The sequence below is a fragment of the Mercenaria mercenaria genome, chromosome 4, assembly GCF_021730395.1.
Source record: "Mercenaria mercenaria strain notata chromosome 4, MADL_Memer_1, whole genome shotgun sequence".
In the NCBI taxonomy this organism is placed as follows: domain Eukaryota; kingdom Metazoa; phylum Mollusca; class Bivalvia; order Venerida; family Veneridae; genus Mercenaria; species Mercenaria mercenaria.
In genome coordinates this window covers 65,870,070-65,890,546 of record NC_069364.1, presented here as the reverse complement: position 1 = coordinate 65,890,546, position 20,477 = coordinate 65,870,070, and the positions used below count along the sequence as shown (strand labels likewise).

At 33.8% G+C, this 20,477-nt stretch overlaps 1 protein-coding gene across 1 annotated transcript; it reads right to left on the bottom strand.

Annotated features, from left to right (window-relative positions):
* Positions 1 to 345: 345 nt before the first annotated feature.
* Positions 346 to 20,295, bottom strand: LOC123552024 (uncharacterized). Its single transcript, XM_045341395.2, has 3 exons — positions 20,107 to 20,295; positions 5,406 to 5,960; positions 346 to 3,816 (listed from the first exon to the last, which is right to left on the bottom strand). Exons 1-3 carry the CDS (start codon positions 20,186 to 20,188, stop codon positions 3,542 to 3,544), a joined length of 912 nt encoding a protein of 303 aa, XP_045197330.2. The 5' UTR covers positions 20,189 to 20,295; the 3' UTR covers positions 346 to 3,541.
* Positions 20,296 to 20,477: the final 182 nt, after the last annotated feature.

Sequence of the window (20,477 nt, the reverse complement as noted above, 5' to 3'; positions counted from 1 at the left end):
CATCAAACGTTCATGTATTAAAGGTGTTACAGTAACTTAGAAAAATATAACAGACCCTTACAGTATATATGCTTTTATTGTTATTCTATATTTATAGTCCTTTCCATTGGTCTAAGTGAAGTCACATGATCAATGATAAAAAGTCGTATTGACTCAAAGGCAGAGCCAAAAATACGTATTGACCTCAAGCTGTTACGTCATCACGGTTAACGTCAAAACAATGCGATGTTGTGTGTGTGTGTGTGTGTGTATGTGTTCGGGTTTAACGTCTTTTTCAACAATTTTTCAGTCATATAAACGACGGTGTCTACTTGTAGCAGTGAGCACAATGCCCAACTTTATAGTGCTGCCTCACTGGAATATCACGCCGCAGACACGTGGCATGATACCCCACCCAGTCACATTATACTGACACCGGGATGACCAGTCCTAGCACTATCTTCTTAATGCTGAGCGCCAAGCGAGGAAGCTACTAGTACCATTTTTTACGTCTTTGGTATGACGCGGCCGGGGATCAATTTACTACGAAAAATGACTACAGGCTGCAGATATTTGTATTTAACTTTTATACTTATAAGTAGGCTGGATTTAATAATAAAACAATTTTCGCCTTTTAGGTTCGGTAGGTATGTGAATTGATAGACCTGATAAAAGTGATATCGACCGAAGGCGCATTGCAACTGGTATCTTAGCAAAAGATAAACGGTAAGAGTGGATTACCCGGAAGCACCGAGCACCCCAAACACAACTATAGAGCCACGCAATTTACACTTAGTAATTTTCATTTACGTAATTAGAAACTTTTGATTAGGAAATAATGTTTTAATAAGGACAAAATTGCTAAAACACTCAATACATCACAACAATGAACTCATATAAGACAAACTAACTGTAATAACCTGAAAACCTGGAACAAGAACAGAACAGAACAGATATTTCATTATAGACTTGTACGAAGTACATCGTCTCATTACATAAATACAAGTATAAACATCACGTCGTGAAATACATAAATAAATAGACAATTAGACAAAAACAAGAAAAACAGCTTGGTACAACAGCTTACATATAGGAGGTTAGACAGTTAAACAACGTTGTTAATTATGGAATTTCTTACAGTAAGAGTTTCTTTTACAAACAATGATAGTTTCACAAGAATATTTTTATCAGTTGATCTTAACAATTGTAAATACTTATAAACAGACGGACGGATGGAGTTTAAGTTACTTATATATTTTCTTCTAATATCAGTATATGCAGGACAAATACATACGAAGTGGTATTCATCTTCTATATCAACACTATTGCAAGTTAAACAATATCTCTCTTCACGTGGTACTCTATTTTTTTTATCGAATCTTCCAGTTAGTATTCTAAGCGGATGCACAGATAATCTAAGCCTACAAAAGTATAATCGCAAGAAACACTGTTATTGTAACAAATGGGTCACAAATTTCAAACATAAAGATTGCAGTCTGGCCGAATTGAGAAATGTAAAGACCCTTACAGTATGTATACGCATATTTTATTTTATCAACAATTTTTGCGATGTAATTTAAAGTTTGGTGCACTAGTATTTTAGTACTTTTGTGCTACTTAAAACAATACTTCTGAATCAAAAGTCACAATGTAATTGCAAATTACTTAGTGACTTTATGCAATTAAAATTGCTTAAATACTCAATGCATTTGCTTGAAAATAAAAACCAAAAATAGTCTATAAATTCATATACGCCCACCTCAACATATAACCTTCAATCGTGTATAAATAGTGTTAAAACACCGTTTTGTTATAAATTATTTCTTAAGGTATTAGGCCCATAATAGAGTACCTCCTTTTTGAAGAGTATTCAATTCTTACCATAAACCTACTTTGACTGCAATTTTCAGGGGGCCGTAGGTTCAAGCCCCACTGAGACCAAAATTCTTTTTCGTTGTTTTCCTTTTTTTCTAGTAAGTTTTTACTTCTTTCAAGACTTGTTATTGATTTATTGTACAAAAGTGGGAAAAAAATCATTTGATACGCGATTTGTTGATGTTCAAAGTGAATTTACCTCAGAAGGGGTAGAGTTAGACATCTTTTAAAATAATGAGTGACATGCGGTAAAAGTTCTCTATTTTGGCTTCATTCTTTTTATTAAATATTGTGGAAGAAATGTAGGTAGGTTTTACTTCTGCCCCAAGGTTATTTTTGAATGAAGTAAGCAAAATTCAAAACAGACCCGCAGGATGCGGCCTTAATTTTTCAATATTGGAGTTGGAATTCTGTCTGATTAAATCCGTTTACTCGAGGTACCCTAGAAAAAATGATATAGAAAGTTTTTATTTTAAGTTTTATGATTGTTTACCGATAGTTTGATGTTTCTTACATAAACAATAATGGAATAATGAATTCTCTGCAAACGTTTTGGATAAAGGCCACCACTTCGAAATTTGTCTCTACTTGAGTTTTAGGAACTACCATTAATTACACAAAATTTATAAAAAACGGCACGGTAAAAGTTGTTTAAAATTTGCAACACAGTGCGAAACATAATCAACTTTAAGAATATACCAAACAAATGCCATCTTTAAACATTACTATTAGGGGTCCAATACCTTTATAGATGGTAGGTTATTTGAAGAGCATACATGTTCTTCTATAAGATTTCGATATTAAAATGTGGTTTCTATGGCAGCAAATATGACAAATGACCAACTGCCAGGGGCTTTTATTGCTGGGCAATAGTCTGGTTTTTAAAATTTTGCATATAAGTGCCAAACACGGTCAACTGTAAGAATATACCAAGCAAATGCCAATTTTTAAACATTGCTATTAGGGGCCTAATACCTTAATTACAAGAATATTATTCATCATGTGAACTTATGCACCTGAAGTTTTATTAAGAGACTTTACTGAGCCAGACCAAAGTTCAGGGCCTTGAATTAATAAAACACAAGCATAAAAAGGGCATTAACATTTGTGACGCATGCAGTGTTTGACCTAGGATTACGAAACACTACAGGAATATCATTCAGCATGTGAAGTTGTGTATCTGGGATTATGAAGTCCTGAAATGATGTAGGAATATCAAACAGCCTGTGCATCTGTGCATTTTTTTTTAATTTCACTCTTTATGACTAGAGTTACGGTCCATTGTTTAGTCAAAATATGCATAAAATATTGTTTCCCATGTATATCAAAAAGTGCTTGATCTAGAGTAATAAAACATTAAAGGATTGTTACATAGCAAGTGAAATAGAACACCTGGTGTTCTGTTCTGAATTGTACGCAACCACACAAGAGTTATGGTCCTTGACAAAATTTAATGCTTAGAATTTTGATAACACAGATAAAACAAATGAAATACATTTTCTTTGTGTTAAAATGAATATAACAGTTTCTTACGATGTTGCAAAATTATCACAACTCTGCTCTTAATGTTCATGGTAAGCTCTTTATGAAAATTAACAATCTGATTTTGGAAAAATGAATTGTTTTTTCAAGCATATTGAAAATTATAAATTCATGAGCTGTTCTTTTGTATTTTAACTTTGTTTATTTAACGTACTGTATTCCTTGGTTTCCAGTATAATTCAGTTTCTTTCCATTCTTCGTATTCTTTTGGATTCAGTGGTACATCATTTAAAAAGCTGAAAGGTTCAAAGTTGCGTTTCGTCAACATTTTCACCATCTGATCTATATTTTCTCGTGGACAAGGGGTACCAATGTCATTTTCATACTTCTTCATCACGACCCATTCCATAGATATGAATAAAACATTGAATTTATTAAATATTTCGTTCGACGTCTCTAGTGCTCTGCATTCGTTTCCTTCTGAAATGGAAATCAAAAATTGAAATTCACAAATAGCATACTAGTACGCTATTTCTTCAACAGTTTGCATTCATTTCCATAATTTGGTGCTGATTAGGAAATAAAACATTAAAGTTCACAATTACCACACCCTATTTTTCATACTCTGCATTAATTTCCTTCTGAAACAGAATTCAAGAGTACCGTATCCTATTTCTCTAACTGTTTACATTCACTTCCTGCTGAAATGGAAATAAGACAGTACCACACCCTATTTCTCTAAGAGTTTAAAACATACATTACATCATGTTTGATGAAATTTAAATAGAACATAGAAATTTGTAAGAACTGCGCACTCTTTCTCTCGGTTTGTTTTCATTTTTTTCTACGGAAATGGAAATAAGACATTAAAATTTCACAAATACCACATCCTATTTCAGTACCAGTTTGCATTCATGTCCAGCTGAGAGGAAAAAAACAGAAAATTACAAGTATCACAACCTATAAAACAAGAGCTGTCACTATTAGTGACAAATGCCCCCGACTTGACTGATCCAAAAGACCCGGGTCTTTAATGTGACACACCCTTGGGATAAGAAGAACATATTTGCAAAATTATTTCAAAATCCCTCCATGTGCTTAAAAGATATGGACCGGACACGACAAAATGCAGACATCAAATTGTGACATTGCAGAAAACCGATATGTCAAATTGTAAACTTGTCCTTCAAGAGATCCAGGTCAATGACACGACACACCCTTGGGATTGGATGAACAATTGTGTAAACTTATTTCAAAATCCCTCTTGTGTCAAAAAGATATGGACTGGATGAACACTTGTGTAAACTTATTTCAAAATTCCTCCATGTCCCAAAAAGATATGGACTGGATAAGCTAGGTTTCTCGATTGAACTATGAATTTCGGTCGTTATCCTTAGTTCACAAGCGTAAACCTATGTTTACGGGCGTTAACCTGGGTTCACAAGCGTAAATCATAGTTTATGAACGTAACCTAAGTTAACGACAGCGAACATGGTTTTACTACCGTGAACATGGGTTCACGACCGTAAATATAGGTTCAGGCCGGTGAACAGGCCGGTGAACATTGGATAACAACGAAAAATCATAGTTTTGTTCGAGAAATCGTAGGTTCACGCCCGAATTTCATAGCTGATTTTATAATCCTAATATATCGACCGTAAACCATGTTTTACGTTTGATAAAAACTAGGTTTCACTATTGAACTACGAATTTCGGTCGTTATCTTATCTTTACGGCTGTTATCCTATGTTTACGCTCGTGAACCCCGGTTCACGCTCGTTAACCAAAGTTTACAAGCATGAACTTAGGTTTACGAGCGTGAAATATGGTTTTTGGCGTTAGTCTATGGTTTATATTCGAATAACCTTGCTTTACGTTTGGAAAACATGGTTTAGCGATCGGAATCCTAGTTTGTCGACCGCGAACCTGAGTTCAAATACTTATTGGACAATTTGCGTTCCGTAACCTTCTTTTCTGGACGTCCTAGTGCTTGATATAACCTTCATTTTGTTCAGTTCTGAAACGGAAAAAAGTATAAAGTTCACAATGCCTATAACAATTGTTCTTACCTATGTCTATTTTAATGACGATGTCTTTAGTATGAATGTAGTTCGCTAAATCGTTTACGGTAATTGTTGCAGCTGAGAAAACGTTGGGACCTGTCACTGTCGCATCAGACAACAACCTTGTAGCACCTGGGTTATCTTTATATGGTCTATTAATATGTATCACTCGCCGATCATTTGAAACAGCGTTATTCAAAATAGTAATCTTGTCTTCAAATTTGTTCTTTCGAATGGAATTCCGTAACTTTTCTATATTCTGGTCCCAAGGCTCCACTGATACCACAGCTTTCCCTACTGAGGCAGCAAGTAAACTATAATAACCAATGTTAGCACCGATATCAATAAATGTTATATTTCTATCTTGTTTTAGAACATTGTAAAGTGTTTGTGTCATGAGCGGCTCCCATTGTCCTGTTCTGTGTATTATCCCGGAAATGACATTGTCTTTCTTTAACTCCCACGTACATATGGTATACACAGCTTGAGGACTTGTTCTTGTACAAAGATCCTTAAGTGGCGTTTGCGTCGTTTGCTTAAAATGCATCATCGTATAGGTACCTGAAATTCACTGAAGAAAGTTTAAAATTGCCTCCTGAATAATAGTTATGATGGAATATTTTGACTATACTTTAAAGCGTCAGTTAAAACATCAATGTTCAAAGGTAAGATAGATCGAATTTTTATCTCTTCAGACATGAACAATTACTTCATATGTTTAGTTTAACTTGAAATTAACAGGTTTATGTACGGTGGCTGATTTATGCCATTTCGTTATTTCGTACTGTCACAGCGACAAAATGACGAACCCCGCCGAACGTCGCTCTGCCGAATGTAATTAGATATCTATGGCGACCCGCCAAACGTGGCCCCACCGAATGCCACGCCGTCGAACTCGATAACGTCGCCCCGCCGAACGCGACCCTGTCGAATGCCACCCGATTGAACGTCTCCCCGCCGAACATCGCCCCGCCTGATATTGTCTTTTCGCCTTCCATAATGACATGTTTCTATTAATTGGATTGGAGATAAAAGGTGGTGGTAGTAGTTATGAATGGTTATGATATATTTGTCAGTCCCTCCATCTCGCCCCGCGAAAAAACATACACTTTTATCCAATTAATAAATTATGACTCGCACTCGAAAACTCATTGTAAGGTCCTTTATAAAGGTTAAAGGTCACAGGGTATATATACTGACAAAAAAATCTAACCGCCATTGGCCAATTTTCCAATATCTTTGCAATTTCCTTAAATGCATTTCTGAAATTTATAAAGTTTTGCTATTAACATAATAAGATTTCAAAAATAAAAATGAAGCAAACGTATGATTTTTTTTTTCAATTTACAACCTCACCCCATTTGTAAAAAGTCATAAAAATACACAAAAAGTGGTGTTTTAGATAACGAGCGAATACCATTTGTAAGAATACCAGTGTGTTCATGCTAATATTTTTAATGGTTAAATATGACAAGAATAATAAATACTCTTTTTATAAAAGGCAGCACAACGAAGTAATTCATTCTCATCCAACAATACGTTTTCGTTTTAAGTATGTACATGTAAATTGTAAACATTTTTTGTGACGTTAACAATGGGTTGAAATCGTAAAATGAATGAATTTATCTGAAGCCGCGCTTTGATTTTGTTGAAAGCTCGGCTTGATATTCATCATTCAATACTGTGTTTAACGGTGTTATCATACAGATGCTTCTCAGGTTAAATATCACTATTAGATGTCATAGGTCACAGTAAATGGTATAAAGTATGAATAAACGTTGTCTTATTGCCTATTGAAAAGATACATAATCTTGCATATAAAAGGACATCATTTATTAACTATAACAATGCTTACTGTTATTGATAAACCATTCATGCACGTTCATATTTAAAAAATAAGAAAAACAGAAATGAATTAAATTATTCTTTTCTCTTTTCAGTATGTGTTTTGATATATTATTCCATTCTATGATTAAAATCATTGTGTATCCGAAATAAGGCTTTAACACAACTAAACGCATATTCTTTAAAAAGATTCAGGATATACACGTATTTAGTTATGCAAGCTCACAGGCACCAGTATCGAACCTGGGACAAAATATGGCCAGACTGATAAAAACCCTTATATTCATCCAAAATGAAAAATATGTAGTGAATTATTGGCCCCCTTTAAAAGATGAAGGCCAGAATCCCAAGATTCGAGCCTGCGAGCAATGGGTTCACTTCCCGGACCGTTGTGAAATAAATTCTCCGGACAAATAAATAAACTATGTATCACTATTTCACACGTATATTTAGCTCAAGTCTCTAGCCCTTCCCGTTCATGAAATATCTATCAGGAAACGAGCGCATTCCTGCTGCGAGTCCCAGGTAGACAGAAATGCGGCACAACGAATCTGTACGTAAACATTGACTAACACACGTTTGTCAGCCGAGTTCGGGTCAAATTCACTAGAAATTATTAAGAAATATAACTAAATACATAAAATGGGGACACTCACAACCGTCAGTAGCAACTCCTACACGCCAGATTGGCGTTTCAGTTTTCTCCACGGTCTTTCGATTCAATGCTACGCCATTGAGAACAGATTTCCTTCGGTATTTTTAAACACAAGTTCTGATTGGCCAATAGCAACACACCTCCAACAGAACCGCAAAGTTTCGCACAAAATTTCTTGGATATTATCATATCGCTTTCAGTGGCTGAGAATGCATTTGAAAGACCGACGGAAAATAAAAAAGTAAATATCGCGTGTAGCAGATGCTGCTTACGGTGGTGAGTTGCCATACTTTACATATTTAGTATTATTTGTTATTAATAGCAAGCGAATTTGTCCCGTGCTAGGCTGACAAACATATTTTAGTCCGTGATTTCGTACCGTTTCGTTGTGCCACATTTCTGTCTACCTGGAACTTGAAGCAGAAAGGCACTCGTTTTCTGATAGATATATCATGAATGCGAAGGGCTGGAGACTTGTGGTTGGTCTCATTTTGTATCTAAAGGTACACATAAAAAAGTGATAGAAGGTTTATTTAATTGCCTAGAGAATTTATTCACAAAGACCCGGGAAGTGAACCCATCGCTCGCTGGCTCGAATCTCGAGATTCTGACCTTCAGTAGACATATGTATCTTTCAAAAGGGGCCAATATTTCATTACATATTTTTCATTTTGGACTCATTTAGGATGAAAACAAGGGTTTTTATCAGTCTGGACATATGTTGGCCCAGGTCCGATACTGGTGCCTGTGATGCAAGCTATGTAAACTTGAATACCAGTACCCCGCCGAATAGAAACAGTTCAAATGTACAATTTGTTGTCTAAACGCCATTTGCATTTAACACGAGATTTTATTTTTTGGTTGTCTAAAAGTGGTACGTAACAAAATGTTCATTAAGAGCTTAACAAAAAGGGTATAAACCGATATAGATAGTCGAAAGAGTTATGTTTTCTGTACAGTGCAGCTCCTCTAAATATCTTTTTATTTTTATTTTTTTATATTTTTATTTCTTTTTTTACTTTTATTTATAATTTTCAACAGAAGCCATTTAGTAAATGATATAATTCAGTGTTTGTTGTAGCCGTTTTAGGTATTGCGGACTAACCTAGTTATGAATTAGGAAGTATATATAGAGAATAATTCTCTACTTTAATAATTATTGTATAGATTAGACCAAACTTGGTGTACAAATCAAATGTCTGCTTGGTATGTATAAAAATTGTATAATGTCAATGTCATATAGTTGTTAAAGGTTGATGTACAATTAAATGACTGCTGTCAGATAATAGTAATAATAATAGTTCATTTCTTTCCCTCAGAGACTCTTGCAGATTAATAAAAGTATAATGTATGTGGATATTTTATAATGTAAGAATGGGAACTATTCACGCGCTGATTGATGAATATTTTTTGTAGGTCATATAAAACCATAAAACCATTTGAAATGGTCACCAGTTTGATGTTCGAAGAGATAATCTTGAATACCTATCTTACAGCGCCATCTAACAGGCCCTACGTAAATATTTGATGTTTTAATTTTTGTCCCTGTATGTTTGTTTTATATTATATAGCCTCTCATATTTCTTACAGCGCGGCCCTACGTAAATATTTGATGTTTTATTTTTCTGTCCCTGTATGTTTGTTTTATATTATATAGCCTCTCATATTTCTTTTAGAAAGGTTTTCAGTGTCATGAAAAATGAGACTCAAATGAAATATTGTATTGAAGACGTGTATTGTATTGTATCTTAATGTTCTCTACCATTGTGCGAAATCAAACGTCAACTTGAAAAAAATAATTTTTTAATAATGTGGAGGACAAGTTTTATATGATGAAAGAATAATTAAGGCCTATGGTTCGTTGACGTAGATCCATAATCCCTATGACTGTCTCTTATGAACCAACAGCTTTAATGATTTATTGAAAAATCTTTTAAAATGTAGAATCTATAAAAACTGTAGATGACAAGGTGACTGGGGTTAATCTATATGTGTGTGTGTTGGAGGGAGGAGGCGTGGGGGGGGGCAAGGTCAAATTTTTACTTCATTTGTTGGTGACCAGGTATAGGTTGTATGCTGATTCAGAAATCAATATCAGGGAATCATCCAACTGATTTTGCAGGATAAAAGATAGGAGAGCTTTTTAAAAGATTGTACAAAGTGCTTGCTTGGTTTTCTTATTAAGTTGAAATGTAGGTCTACAGGTAGAGAGGTTGTAAGTTTGATCACATGTTAGACAATGTTCCCTTTGATAGGGATTATGGATCTACGTCAACGAACCATAGGCCTTAATTATTCTTTCATCATATAAAACTTGTCCTCCACATTATTAAAAAATTATTTTTTTCAAGTTGACGTTTGATTTCGCACAATGGTAGAGAACATTAAGATACAATACAATACACGTCTTCAATACAATAATTTATGCTAACTGACGAAATACTGTATTTTATCACTGAGATATAATCCATAGCCTATCACTCACTGCATATCACTCACTGTAAATGCCGATTTACTTGTTGATTGTATATTTTAAATTAATTGCTTAAAACAGGATGAAAACTGTAGTCGCACTTTGTTCTTTATAGATGTAGTATATTTCTTGATTTAAATTATTTTACTTAATGAGAATTTCATAATTTATGCAGCAAAAAATAAAATAAAATGGACTTTTATGTTGTGTGAGTCTTTCTTACGTCACAACACGTCTGACATCATGTCTTCTTACGCGCGTCTGTTTCCAGTGCTGAGATTAAAATTTGTTGCAAAATGCAAATCTGAACGTTATTACGCATAAAATAAAAAGAAAATTTGTTTGTTTTTCGTAAAGATGGAATGCATCTCACCTCGAAGTGAGAAAATATTTGAAATTTTCTCACTTCTCAGTGAGATATAGATCTAGATATAATAATCTATTCCATATTCACTCAAAACAAACAAATATCCCCTATATCACATAATTCAAGAAGAGGTGTGTGATTTAAAAAAGTCTGGAAATTTTATAATTATTTAATGCTTTTGGGCCCATAATGTCGATAGCCGGATCTCAGCATCACACATTATAAAGGGAACCAGATATTTGATAGAGCAAGTACTCGTTCTAAAATACTATGTATAAATTTGGACCAATCAGAACACGTTCTATGAATAGCACCATTCAAAGCTCACGTCTGCTACAGGATAAATAGGTAGATGGATGACAGATAGATCATTCTGTATCCAGCGATCGAAGAAGACACATCGAGGATTCAACTAATAATTTACCCCAGTACCTTGATAAGGAAGTTATTGCAACTACACTGTCAGGGCGGATAAACTATTAAAAAAGAAGACGTTTGGAGTTCATAGACTAAAGAACAGTTGCAGAATTTCAACAAAGTTTCCAGCTATAGGGCCAGCGCATCTATAGGCGCTTTACCTTAACGGTAGTTGAATGCTATAGACGACAGCAAATATAGGCAGAGCATCGGAAAGCTGAGACAGAGACCCAGAGTTTGGTAATCTACTGAGATAGTAGGAGAGTTCCTGCTTTTAGACGGTTCAGCGTTATTGGCGAAGTACAGCCAAAGCATCGGGGATATACATATATGGTAGTTGAATGCTACATGTGATAGCATATAGGCGCTGAGCATTCCAGAATTCAGGGCAATAATAATACAGAGTTGCAACTTCATTTCAGAGGACAGGCCGAGCATCTAGCCTATGCGATAGGACTCGAAAGGCATTTTCTGACGGGAAATTAAACAGACCCCCCCCCCCAAAAAAAAAAAAACAACAAAAAAACATACAGTCAAGCATAGAGTCTCCAGCCTATTGTAGATTGAGCTAATTGTTAATTGAAGATTGTTAGTTTGAAACAATGTGTATATTTGGATTAGGGGTGGGGGGCACTTATATAGAAGTGAATCTAGGCCTTTAAAGGCCTAGATACACTACTATATAAGTGTCCCCCCCCCCACCCTAATCCAATATACAACTCCCATCTTATCTGTTGCTTATCAGCGATTATGTAATAGTAACTGATAAGAGGGCAATAAGCACAGCAGGGACCCCAACTAGACCATGAAGATGTGTGCAATGGAGTTGAAAGAAATTAATTTTTCTTCAGTGAATGTGGAATGATAATAATAATAATTATTATCTTGATATTATATACATGTAGATGATAATAACTATTACTTTAATGTTATGATAATAATAATAATAATGATCATTATCATAATCATTATTATTATTATTATATTACGTATAGGATGATAAAATATACAGTACATGTAATAATATTGAAAATAATAATGATAATAAATCACAAGTATAGTGAAAACTTCATGAGTTCTTTGTGCTGACAAACAATATTTTTCGAATTGGGAACTGATTTTCTTGTACTCATGTAATCAACATTATTTGAATATAAAATTATTGTGTTCCATCTATACTCAATTTTCATTTTCAGTATGTTGCCAAATGTAACATTTTTCATGCTTTGCTTTGTAACTTTGAAATGCACATTCTGTTTTCAATTTTAGACAAATGTTATTTATAGTATTCTTCAAGCTTAAGATGAGTGAAAGTCACATTTTTTCTGAAATATCACAATTCTCCATACAGAATTTGAAAAAATAAAAACTTGCATATTTCTTTAAGTAAGTTTCTCATTATTTCATTATTGTGGAAATAAGTTTCTGATGATTTTATTACTGTGTTTGATCAACAAATATTTTTTTTCTTTACATAGAAATGCCAAAAAAACTAGTATAACTTTATAAGTTATCAATTATTCATTAATTCAAAATAAATTACATTGTTTCCACTTCTCACTAATTAATACACTTGTAAGGTAGACTGACTCTCCAATAAACAATGCCCCTTGTTTATTGGAAACATACGGTGATGGTCATTAGCCCCCAACTGTGCTGGTGAAGACAGAAATCCCTTGGCCCACTGCCAAAATCTAGGCCTGTAAAGGCCTAGATTCACTACTATATAAGTGTCCCTCCCCCAATCCAATATACAACTCCTCTATCTACTGCTTATCAGCGATTATGTAATAGTAACTGATTAGAGGGCAATAAGTACAGCAGGGACCCCAACTAGACCACGAAGATGTGTGCAATGGAGCTGAAAGAAATTAATTTTTCTTCAGTGAATGTGGAATGATGATAATAATAATTATTATTTTGATATTATGTAGATAATAATAACTATTACTTTAATGTTATAATAATAATAATAATAATAATAATAATAATAATAATAATAATAATCGTAATCGTAATCATAATCATAATCATAATCATAATCATAATCATTATCATTATCATTATTGTTATTATTATATTACATATAGGATGATGAAATATACAGTAATAATATTGAAAATAATAATGATAATAAAACACAAGTATAGTGAAAACTTCATGAGTTCTTTGTGCTGACAAACAACATTTTTCGAATTGGAAATTGTTTTTTTGATTTTCTTGTATTCCTGTAACCAAGATTATTTGAATATAAAATTATTGTGTTCCATCTATACTCAATTTTCATTTTCAGTATGTTGTCTAAAGTGACTTTTTTCATGCTTTGCTTTGTAACTTGAAATGCACATTCTGTTTTCAATTTAAACAAATGTTATTTACAGTATTCTTCAAGCTTTAGATGAGTGAAAGTCACATTTTTCAGAAATATCACAATTGTCCAGACAGAATTTGAAAAAAATAAAAACTTGCATGTTTCTTTAAGTAAGTTTCTCATTATTTCATTATTGTGAAAATAAGTTTCTGATTATTTTATTTTGTGTTTGATCAACAAATATTTTTCTTTACATAGAAATGCTAGAAAAAAAACTAGTATAACTTTAAAACTTATCAATTATTCATTGATTTATAAATAAATTACATTGTTTCCCCTTCTCACTAATAGATACACTTGAAAGGTAGACTGACTCTCCAATAAACAATTACCCTTGTTTATTGGAGCCATACTGTGATAGTCATTAGCCCCCAACTGTGCTGGTGAAGACAAAAATCCCCTGGTCCACTGCCAAAATCTAGGCCATAGTCACCCTAACGATTAGATCCATTTCATTGTTCAAGATACTAAAGGCGTAGGCACTTTCCTGGGTCATATAATTCGTATCATGACAAATAGACTATATTTCAAAGCAAACTTTCTGTGCATTCTATAAACGAATTTATAACGTAAAAAGATATCTCTTTGCGTTAAGGAAATATCCGTTATAAATATCTTGTTATGATCGGAAAAGATACTTCCAGTGTGGAAGTCATTATTTGTCTGTCGAAGTCAGACCCCACCCACCCACCTGTCGCAAATCATTGTCAAACAGTGGTAAACTTCCGTTGACAGTTCCCTGTCCAACATATAGATGATCTCGTATTCCTCGCGGAAGTTGTCAGTTTGAGTCTGGACTCGGCAAAAAAGCTCTTGTGAAATTATTTTATAGAAGCTATCCTACAAGCCTGCGATATTTTATGGTTCTTTCCAGTGTGTTTCTCTTCTACAAACAGACGATCTATGACGTTTACCTTAAATTTAACTAAGGCCTCACCAAATTAAAAAGTTGTTCATCGGATTTGCCGCTCGTATATTTTCAGAAACACAAAAAAAATATTTTTTTTTGTTTTTGGCTTGAGCTCGCCTCATTGAAAAAAGTCAATCCAAATTTTTTTGGTGCGCTACTTTTTACGGACGTAAAAGTGTATAAATGCTTATAATTCCAGTCCCAGATTGTTCTCAAATGGATTTTAATCAAAATAAATACATACTACGCACACATCGTCTATAATAAATCATAACACTTATATTTAGTTGCATTAAAGTTATTTCCCCTTTATGCAGTTACGCCATTTTCTTCAAATGTTTACCAAATTACATGCTACAAAATCGATTTATTTCATTGAAAACTGGATGAGGAAAAACTTATTAATTTATTTGATAACATCAATCTACATTATTTTGGTAAGGGTAAATACTTATTGATGCATGTCACTTATCTGTTTTCTGTTTTTTCCTGTCCAAATGATCAGCATTTGCATACGAAAGTTGGTGGGGTAAGGAATTTACATCACGAGTTGTTTTCAACAAATTTAATATGTCATGAAAGTTTAAAGTTAAAAAAAGAGCTGTACATAAGACATCATGCTCGACTTTTTTTAATCAGAGCATTGCCAGTAAAAGGGGCATAATAGTCAGAAGCTATTAAAGTACAGAGCTATTGGTCATTATATAAAACTTAATTAAAAATATTCTATGTTAAAAAGGGGCATAACTCTGTCTAGATTCAGACTTAAGAGTATTGTTTCTCCTGGTGTAGTAAATAACTGTTCTAAGTTTCAAATCAGAAGCTTTAATAGATCTAGTAACACTCGCATAGATATTTGATGTATCAAAAACTTTGTAAAGTCAGCTAAGAATGCTATATTTTCATAGCAGTAAATAATCAAGTTACATCTGTATGTGATAAGTATGGTGTAAGGTTATGCATTGTTGTTAATTACATATTTTCTAACAGCATTTTCAAAAGCATGCATTATTTGATTACAGTGTACTGTATGACAATGTTATTACCTTTTTTTCACGAGTTCGCTTTGTTGTGCGTCTGCAGGTCAGATTTTCTCAATCCCCGGGGACTTACTTTTTAATTTAAAAGGGCTATACATTCTATTTTAAGGTTTTTATTAGTCAGTCGAGAGCCAAATGAAGACAAATATATTTCTTCGCCCTTCGCTCGCTCCTGATTTTCTCAAAAACCAAAAAAAAATATTTAAATTATTTTTTCGCTCGCCGCCTCAAATTTTTCAGAAAAAAATCCGATGAACAACTTATCAATTTGGTGTGGCCTAACCGTTAAAAAATTACTCCACGACCGACTCATCAGTTTTCAAAAACCTTCTAATCAAAATTTAATGTTGAAATGTTGGCGGGGTCAACTCCCAACGTTGAAAAAGGACCCGTAGGATAATTTTTCAGCGGGGTCAATATTCAATGTTACACCGGCCCTAAATGAATGATTTCAAGGGCACTTTTAAAACCACATGACAATTAGTATCATCTTTATAATTTGCAAAGAGGATGACAAATCTTAAATGGTAGCTTTAGTATAAAAGCTGAATGCAAAATATAAAGAACTAACGAAAGTAGGACAAATGTTATAAAGTAAACTTTTGTTTCTAATTTACTAATTATAGGAGAAACTAAGTTAAACAGAAACTATATAAAAATCAAGATGACCGTAGTACACCGAGATTGCCCGCCTTAGGGCATATGTACACCAAACACTTGTATCTCCAAGTCAGAAAGAAAAAAATCATAACGGATTCTATCATAAAAATGCATTCACAATGTTACTGCAGATGGATAGGGTACTTGATAACATCAGTATTTGCTCGAAATTCACATTTTCTCTGAAAATTAAAAGCTAGTGTCTTAGAAATGCATAGATCCGAGTTTTCCGATAAGGATCGGCCCCTTTGGATACTGTTGCTATGTCTCATAAGCTATCTCCTAAACGACGGATACGCATGATATTCTCTTTTATTAAGAATCTAAATCTCGTTAACATTATTGTAATCAAAACCTGTCAGATCATGTGCTAAATAAATCATTAAAAATTAATATGTTGATTTTTAGGCCACAGATAATGATTCAGAATTTCATTCCTTTCTATACTTGCGAATAAGTACCAGTATATAATTTAAATGAGTGTCATTGTATGTTGTATTCATCTGGAGACTCAACTGATACTGTTCGCTACAACATCATTATGTGCGGAAATACCTCAATATTTGTGAAAGCTGCAGCAGAGGCCTATATTGATTGAATGTCCCGCAGTTTGTAAAAGTTATACCAAACTAGACTAGTGTCAGTAGGTATTGTGGTTGTTAGCCGCTTTGAACGACTGACTGTCACACCAGTGCTCATCACAAGTACGGGGTGTCTGTTAAGTTGTAATTGATGATAAATGTTTATATTGAAAAGAAGGAGTAACAAATCGGCAGGTGTTAAGGGTTTTCAATATGAGACATTTATTTATGTCATTAATTAGATTATCTTATAATTTAATCAGTCAGTGCTACTGCATGTTGATTCTATTAACAGCTGAAACATGAAAGACAGTTTAGAAATATTTGTCTATAATGTCTATACACGGAATGTGTCTGCTTATTTCGTTATTGAAACACGCACACATAAATCCAGAATATGTACACAACAGTTTTGAAAAAATATGCATTCTCCTCAATGTCAATCTGACTAAAGTACTTGATCTTCTAAACGAAGATCTGAGAACGACCCATTCACATACGTCTTCTGTATATTTTGGATTTCCAGTATTGCTATTTTTATTTTAACCAATCAGACGACTTGTAAGTAAGTAAGAAAAATGTACAGTCATTCAAGGGCTCGAACCCGGGAGCCCTCGCTTACAAAGCAAGTAGCCTACCGACTGAGCTAACCGGCTGTCTGACACATTACGACATAAGAATTGTAAATATCAAAAGTCAAGGCTACAGGTAGATTTGCAAAATGTTGTAAGTTAAGCTCTGATTGGCTAGCGAAAGGTTCGTCAGAACGAGGTTATGAATAGGTCGTTCTCAGATCCTATGCGTAGCGTAATGGGAGATGTACTTTAGTCAGATTGCCTGAATGTATGCTGATTGTCTTAAAAACAGATATCTATAACTATAAAAATAGATAATTCATGTATCAGAAACAGAACATCAATGAGTTAGGTTAGTTAGGCGTAAAAGAACCGCTACCATAGCACCGCTTGTGGCTGGCTATATTTTTATTTATGTTAACGCGACCGGCATCATTTTCTTCTCTTAAAACATGGCAGCATTTCAGTTGGTTCACCCAATTAAATCTGACGAATGAACATTTTACATGAGACAACAATGAAGGTTGTTCTCTACATGAGTATTCGCAATTATTTTTCACATGTATTCACTTCTTTTCTTATCTTTCAATGTTAAATTTACATTCTATATTTAAAGCATCTCTTTTTAAACATAGGGCCGTGAAGAGAACAAAGTCAAAGTCAAGTCAAAAGTGTATTATTAAGGTAATTCCTCCGTTTAGCCTACACAAAGCGACTGTGAATATAGCCAGCTTCACAAATACATGAAATATAATCCTGAACATATCATTTAGTTCACATAAAAGAAATTTTTACGCATAAGAAACAGCGGCTGTAAATAAACATTATAAACTATTTAGGAAACAACCCATTAACATTTAATGGTATAATCTAAATTCATAGAAGTCAATGATAATAAAAGCTGGTTAATAGATTTTACTGACTCTTCCTAAGATTAATGAAATAAGTTTGTAAAACCCATACAAACTATTGTAGATTGTATTGCGTGAACCAGCTGAAATGCTACCATTTCTTTAAGAGAAGAAAATGATGCCGGTTGCGCTACCATAAAGAAAAATATGTCCAGTCACAAGCGGAGCTAATTAGGTAGCGGTTTTTTCACGCCTAACAAACTAAGTAATTGATTTACTGTTTCTGTTATGTGAATTATCTATTTCTATAGTAATAAATATCTATTTTTTTCATGACAATCAGCATACATTCAGGAGAAGGCATATTTTTTTCAAAACTGTTGTGTATATATTCTGTGTGTGTGTGTGTGTGTGTGTGTGTGTGTGTGTGTGTGTGTGTTTTAATACAGAAATAAGCAGACACATTCCGTGACGATGTATAGGCATTATAGACAAATATTTCTAAACTGTCTTTCTTATTCTTAATCAACTGTTTATAGAATCAACATGCGATATAGCTTTTGCATTTGATAACCACTTACAAGTCCATAAATATCATTTTGTACAGCTTGTTAGAATTATGTTAGTTTGTAGCATGGACTGATTAAATAATAAGATAAATTAATAAATGACGTAAATAAATGTCTCAAATTAAAAACCTTTAACATCTACCGATTTGTTACTCCTCTTTTTCAATATAAACATGTGACAACAATTACAACTTAACAGGCACCCCCCTACTTGTGATCAGCACTGGTGTGACAATGAGTTTATTAATAGTCAGTCTGCTTCTTTTTTGTCGTTCGAAGCGGCTGACAACCATGATACCTACTGACACTAGTATAGAGAGTGAGTGAGTTGGGTTTTACGGCGAATCGACACAAAATGGTCATATATCGCCGAGGACACTAGTATAACCTTTACAAACGGATTACAAACTGCGTGAGATTTCATCAATGTAGGACGCTGTTGCAGCTTTCTTCAGCTGGTACACACAAATATTGCGGTATTTCCACACATAATGATGTTATGTTGTAGCGAACAGTATCAGTTGAGTATCCAGCAGAATACAACATACAATGATACTCATACTTGTACTTATGCGCAAATATAGAAAGGTATGGAATTTTAAACCATAATCGGTGGCCTAAAAACTAACATATCACGCACGAACATACAAAATACAACCCGCAGGTATCATTAAGTTGATTTAAGAGAACAGAAAATGTATTTCAACACGCATCCATCTTTGTCGTGATTTTCTTTGATGAAAGAAATATATCTGATACCATATGACTGTGTACACTGTGCGATCCCTAACTAACGTATCTATAAAGACCTTATTAGCATCGCCACTTAACAGCTTTGTTTCATCAAGTAATATAACTTTTAATATAATGTTTTTATGATTTATTTTGCGCATAATCTAACAGGTTTTGATTTTTTACAATAATGTTAACGAGATTTAGATTCTTTATGAAAGAGAATCTATCATAGCAGCATTATGCGTATCCGCCGTTTTGGAGAAAGTTTGTGAGACATAGCAACAGTATCCAAAGGCAGCGTTTCTTAGCGGAAAAGTCGGATCTATGCATTGTTCTCCCTCAAAAGTGAAACAAATGCAGGTGCAGCAACATCTCTTGCTCCTGTAAAATCGTACGGTCGGAATTAGAAAGGGCGTTCGCTTGGCTTACAGAACTATCACATGGTTTCAGGAAGTCGAGGACCAGAATAAGACCCTTTAAAGAATAACGATACATTTGTCTACAGAAAAAAAATGTTATGTTTGGTCATGGCTTTATCTTACATGCCATGTAAATGATTAAATAAGTTGATATTATGTTTAACTTAACAAAAAATGGAGACTGACAGTTTTAAAATTATACATTTGAGTCGCACGTTACATTTATAAAAACAACTAACCTAGAATTAGAATCAATACCAATATAGCAAAGATATTCCGTTTTTGAAATAATCCACGATTTATTTGAAGATTTGCGAACATTTTACACTAGCGTGTTTAACAACCGTAGAAAATAAAGCCGTACTACTTTATCCCATCCAGTGTCCGTTTGTGCACTCATGCGCATGAAAAAAGTCCACTACCTTACTCTCCCACTCAAGCTTCCAATGAACGTGATCAAGCTTTTCACACTGGATAACCGGCTATCCTGACGCCCGCTGGAAATGTAACCCAGCTGGAAATGTAACCCAGCTGTAAATCGGTAGGTAAAGTTTTTCATTTATTTCTATTAAAACGAAGCCAGTTCTTGCAAATCAACTTGACAGTTTTG

Excerpts from the sequence above, each read along its gene's own strand:
- LOC123552024 (XM_045341395.2), bottom strand. The coding sequence starts at position 20,188 with ATGTTCGCAAATCTTCAAATAAATCGTGGATTATTTCAAAAACGGAAT. Across the intron at positions 5,961-20,106 it reads GGTATTGATTCTAATTCTAG|GTACCTATACGATGATGCAT; the intron begins GTTAGTTGTTTT and ends AGTGAATTTCAG. Across the intron at positions 3,817-5,405 it reads CGTCATTAAAATAGACATAG|AAGGAAACGAATGCAGAGCA; the intron begins GTAAGAACAATT and ends TTTCCATTTCAG.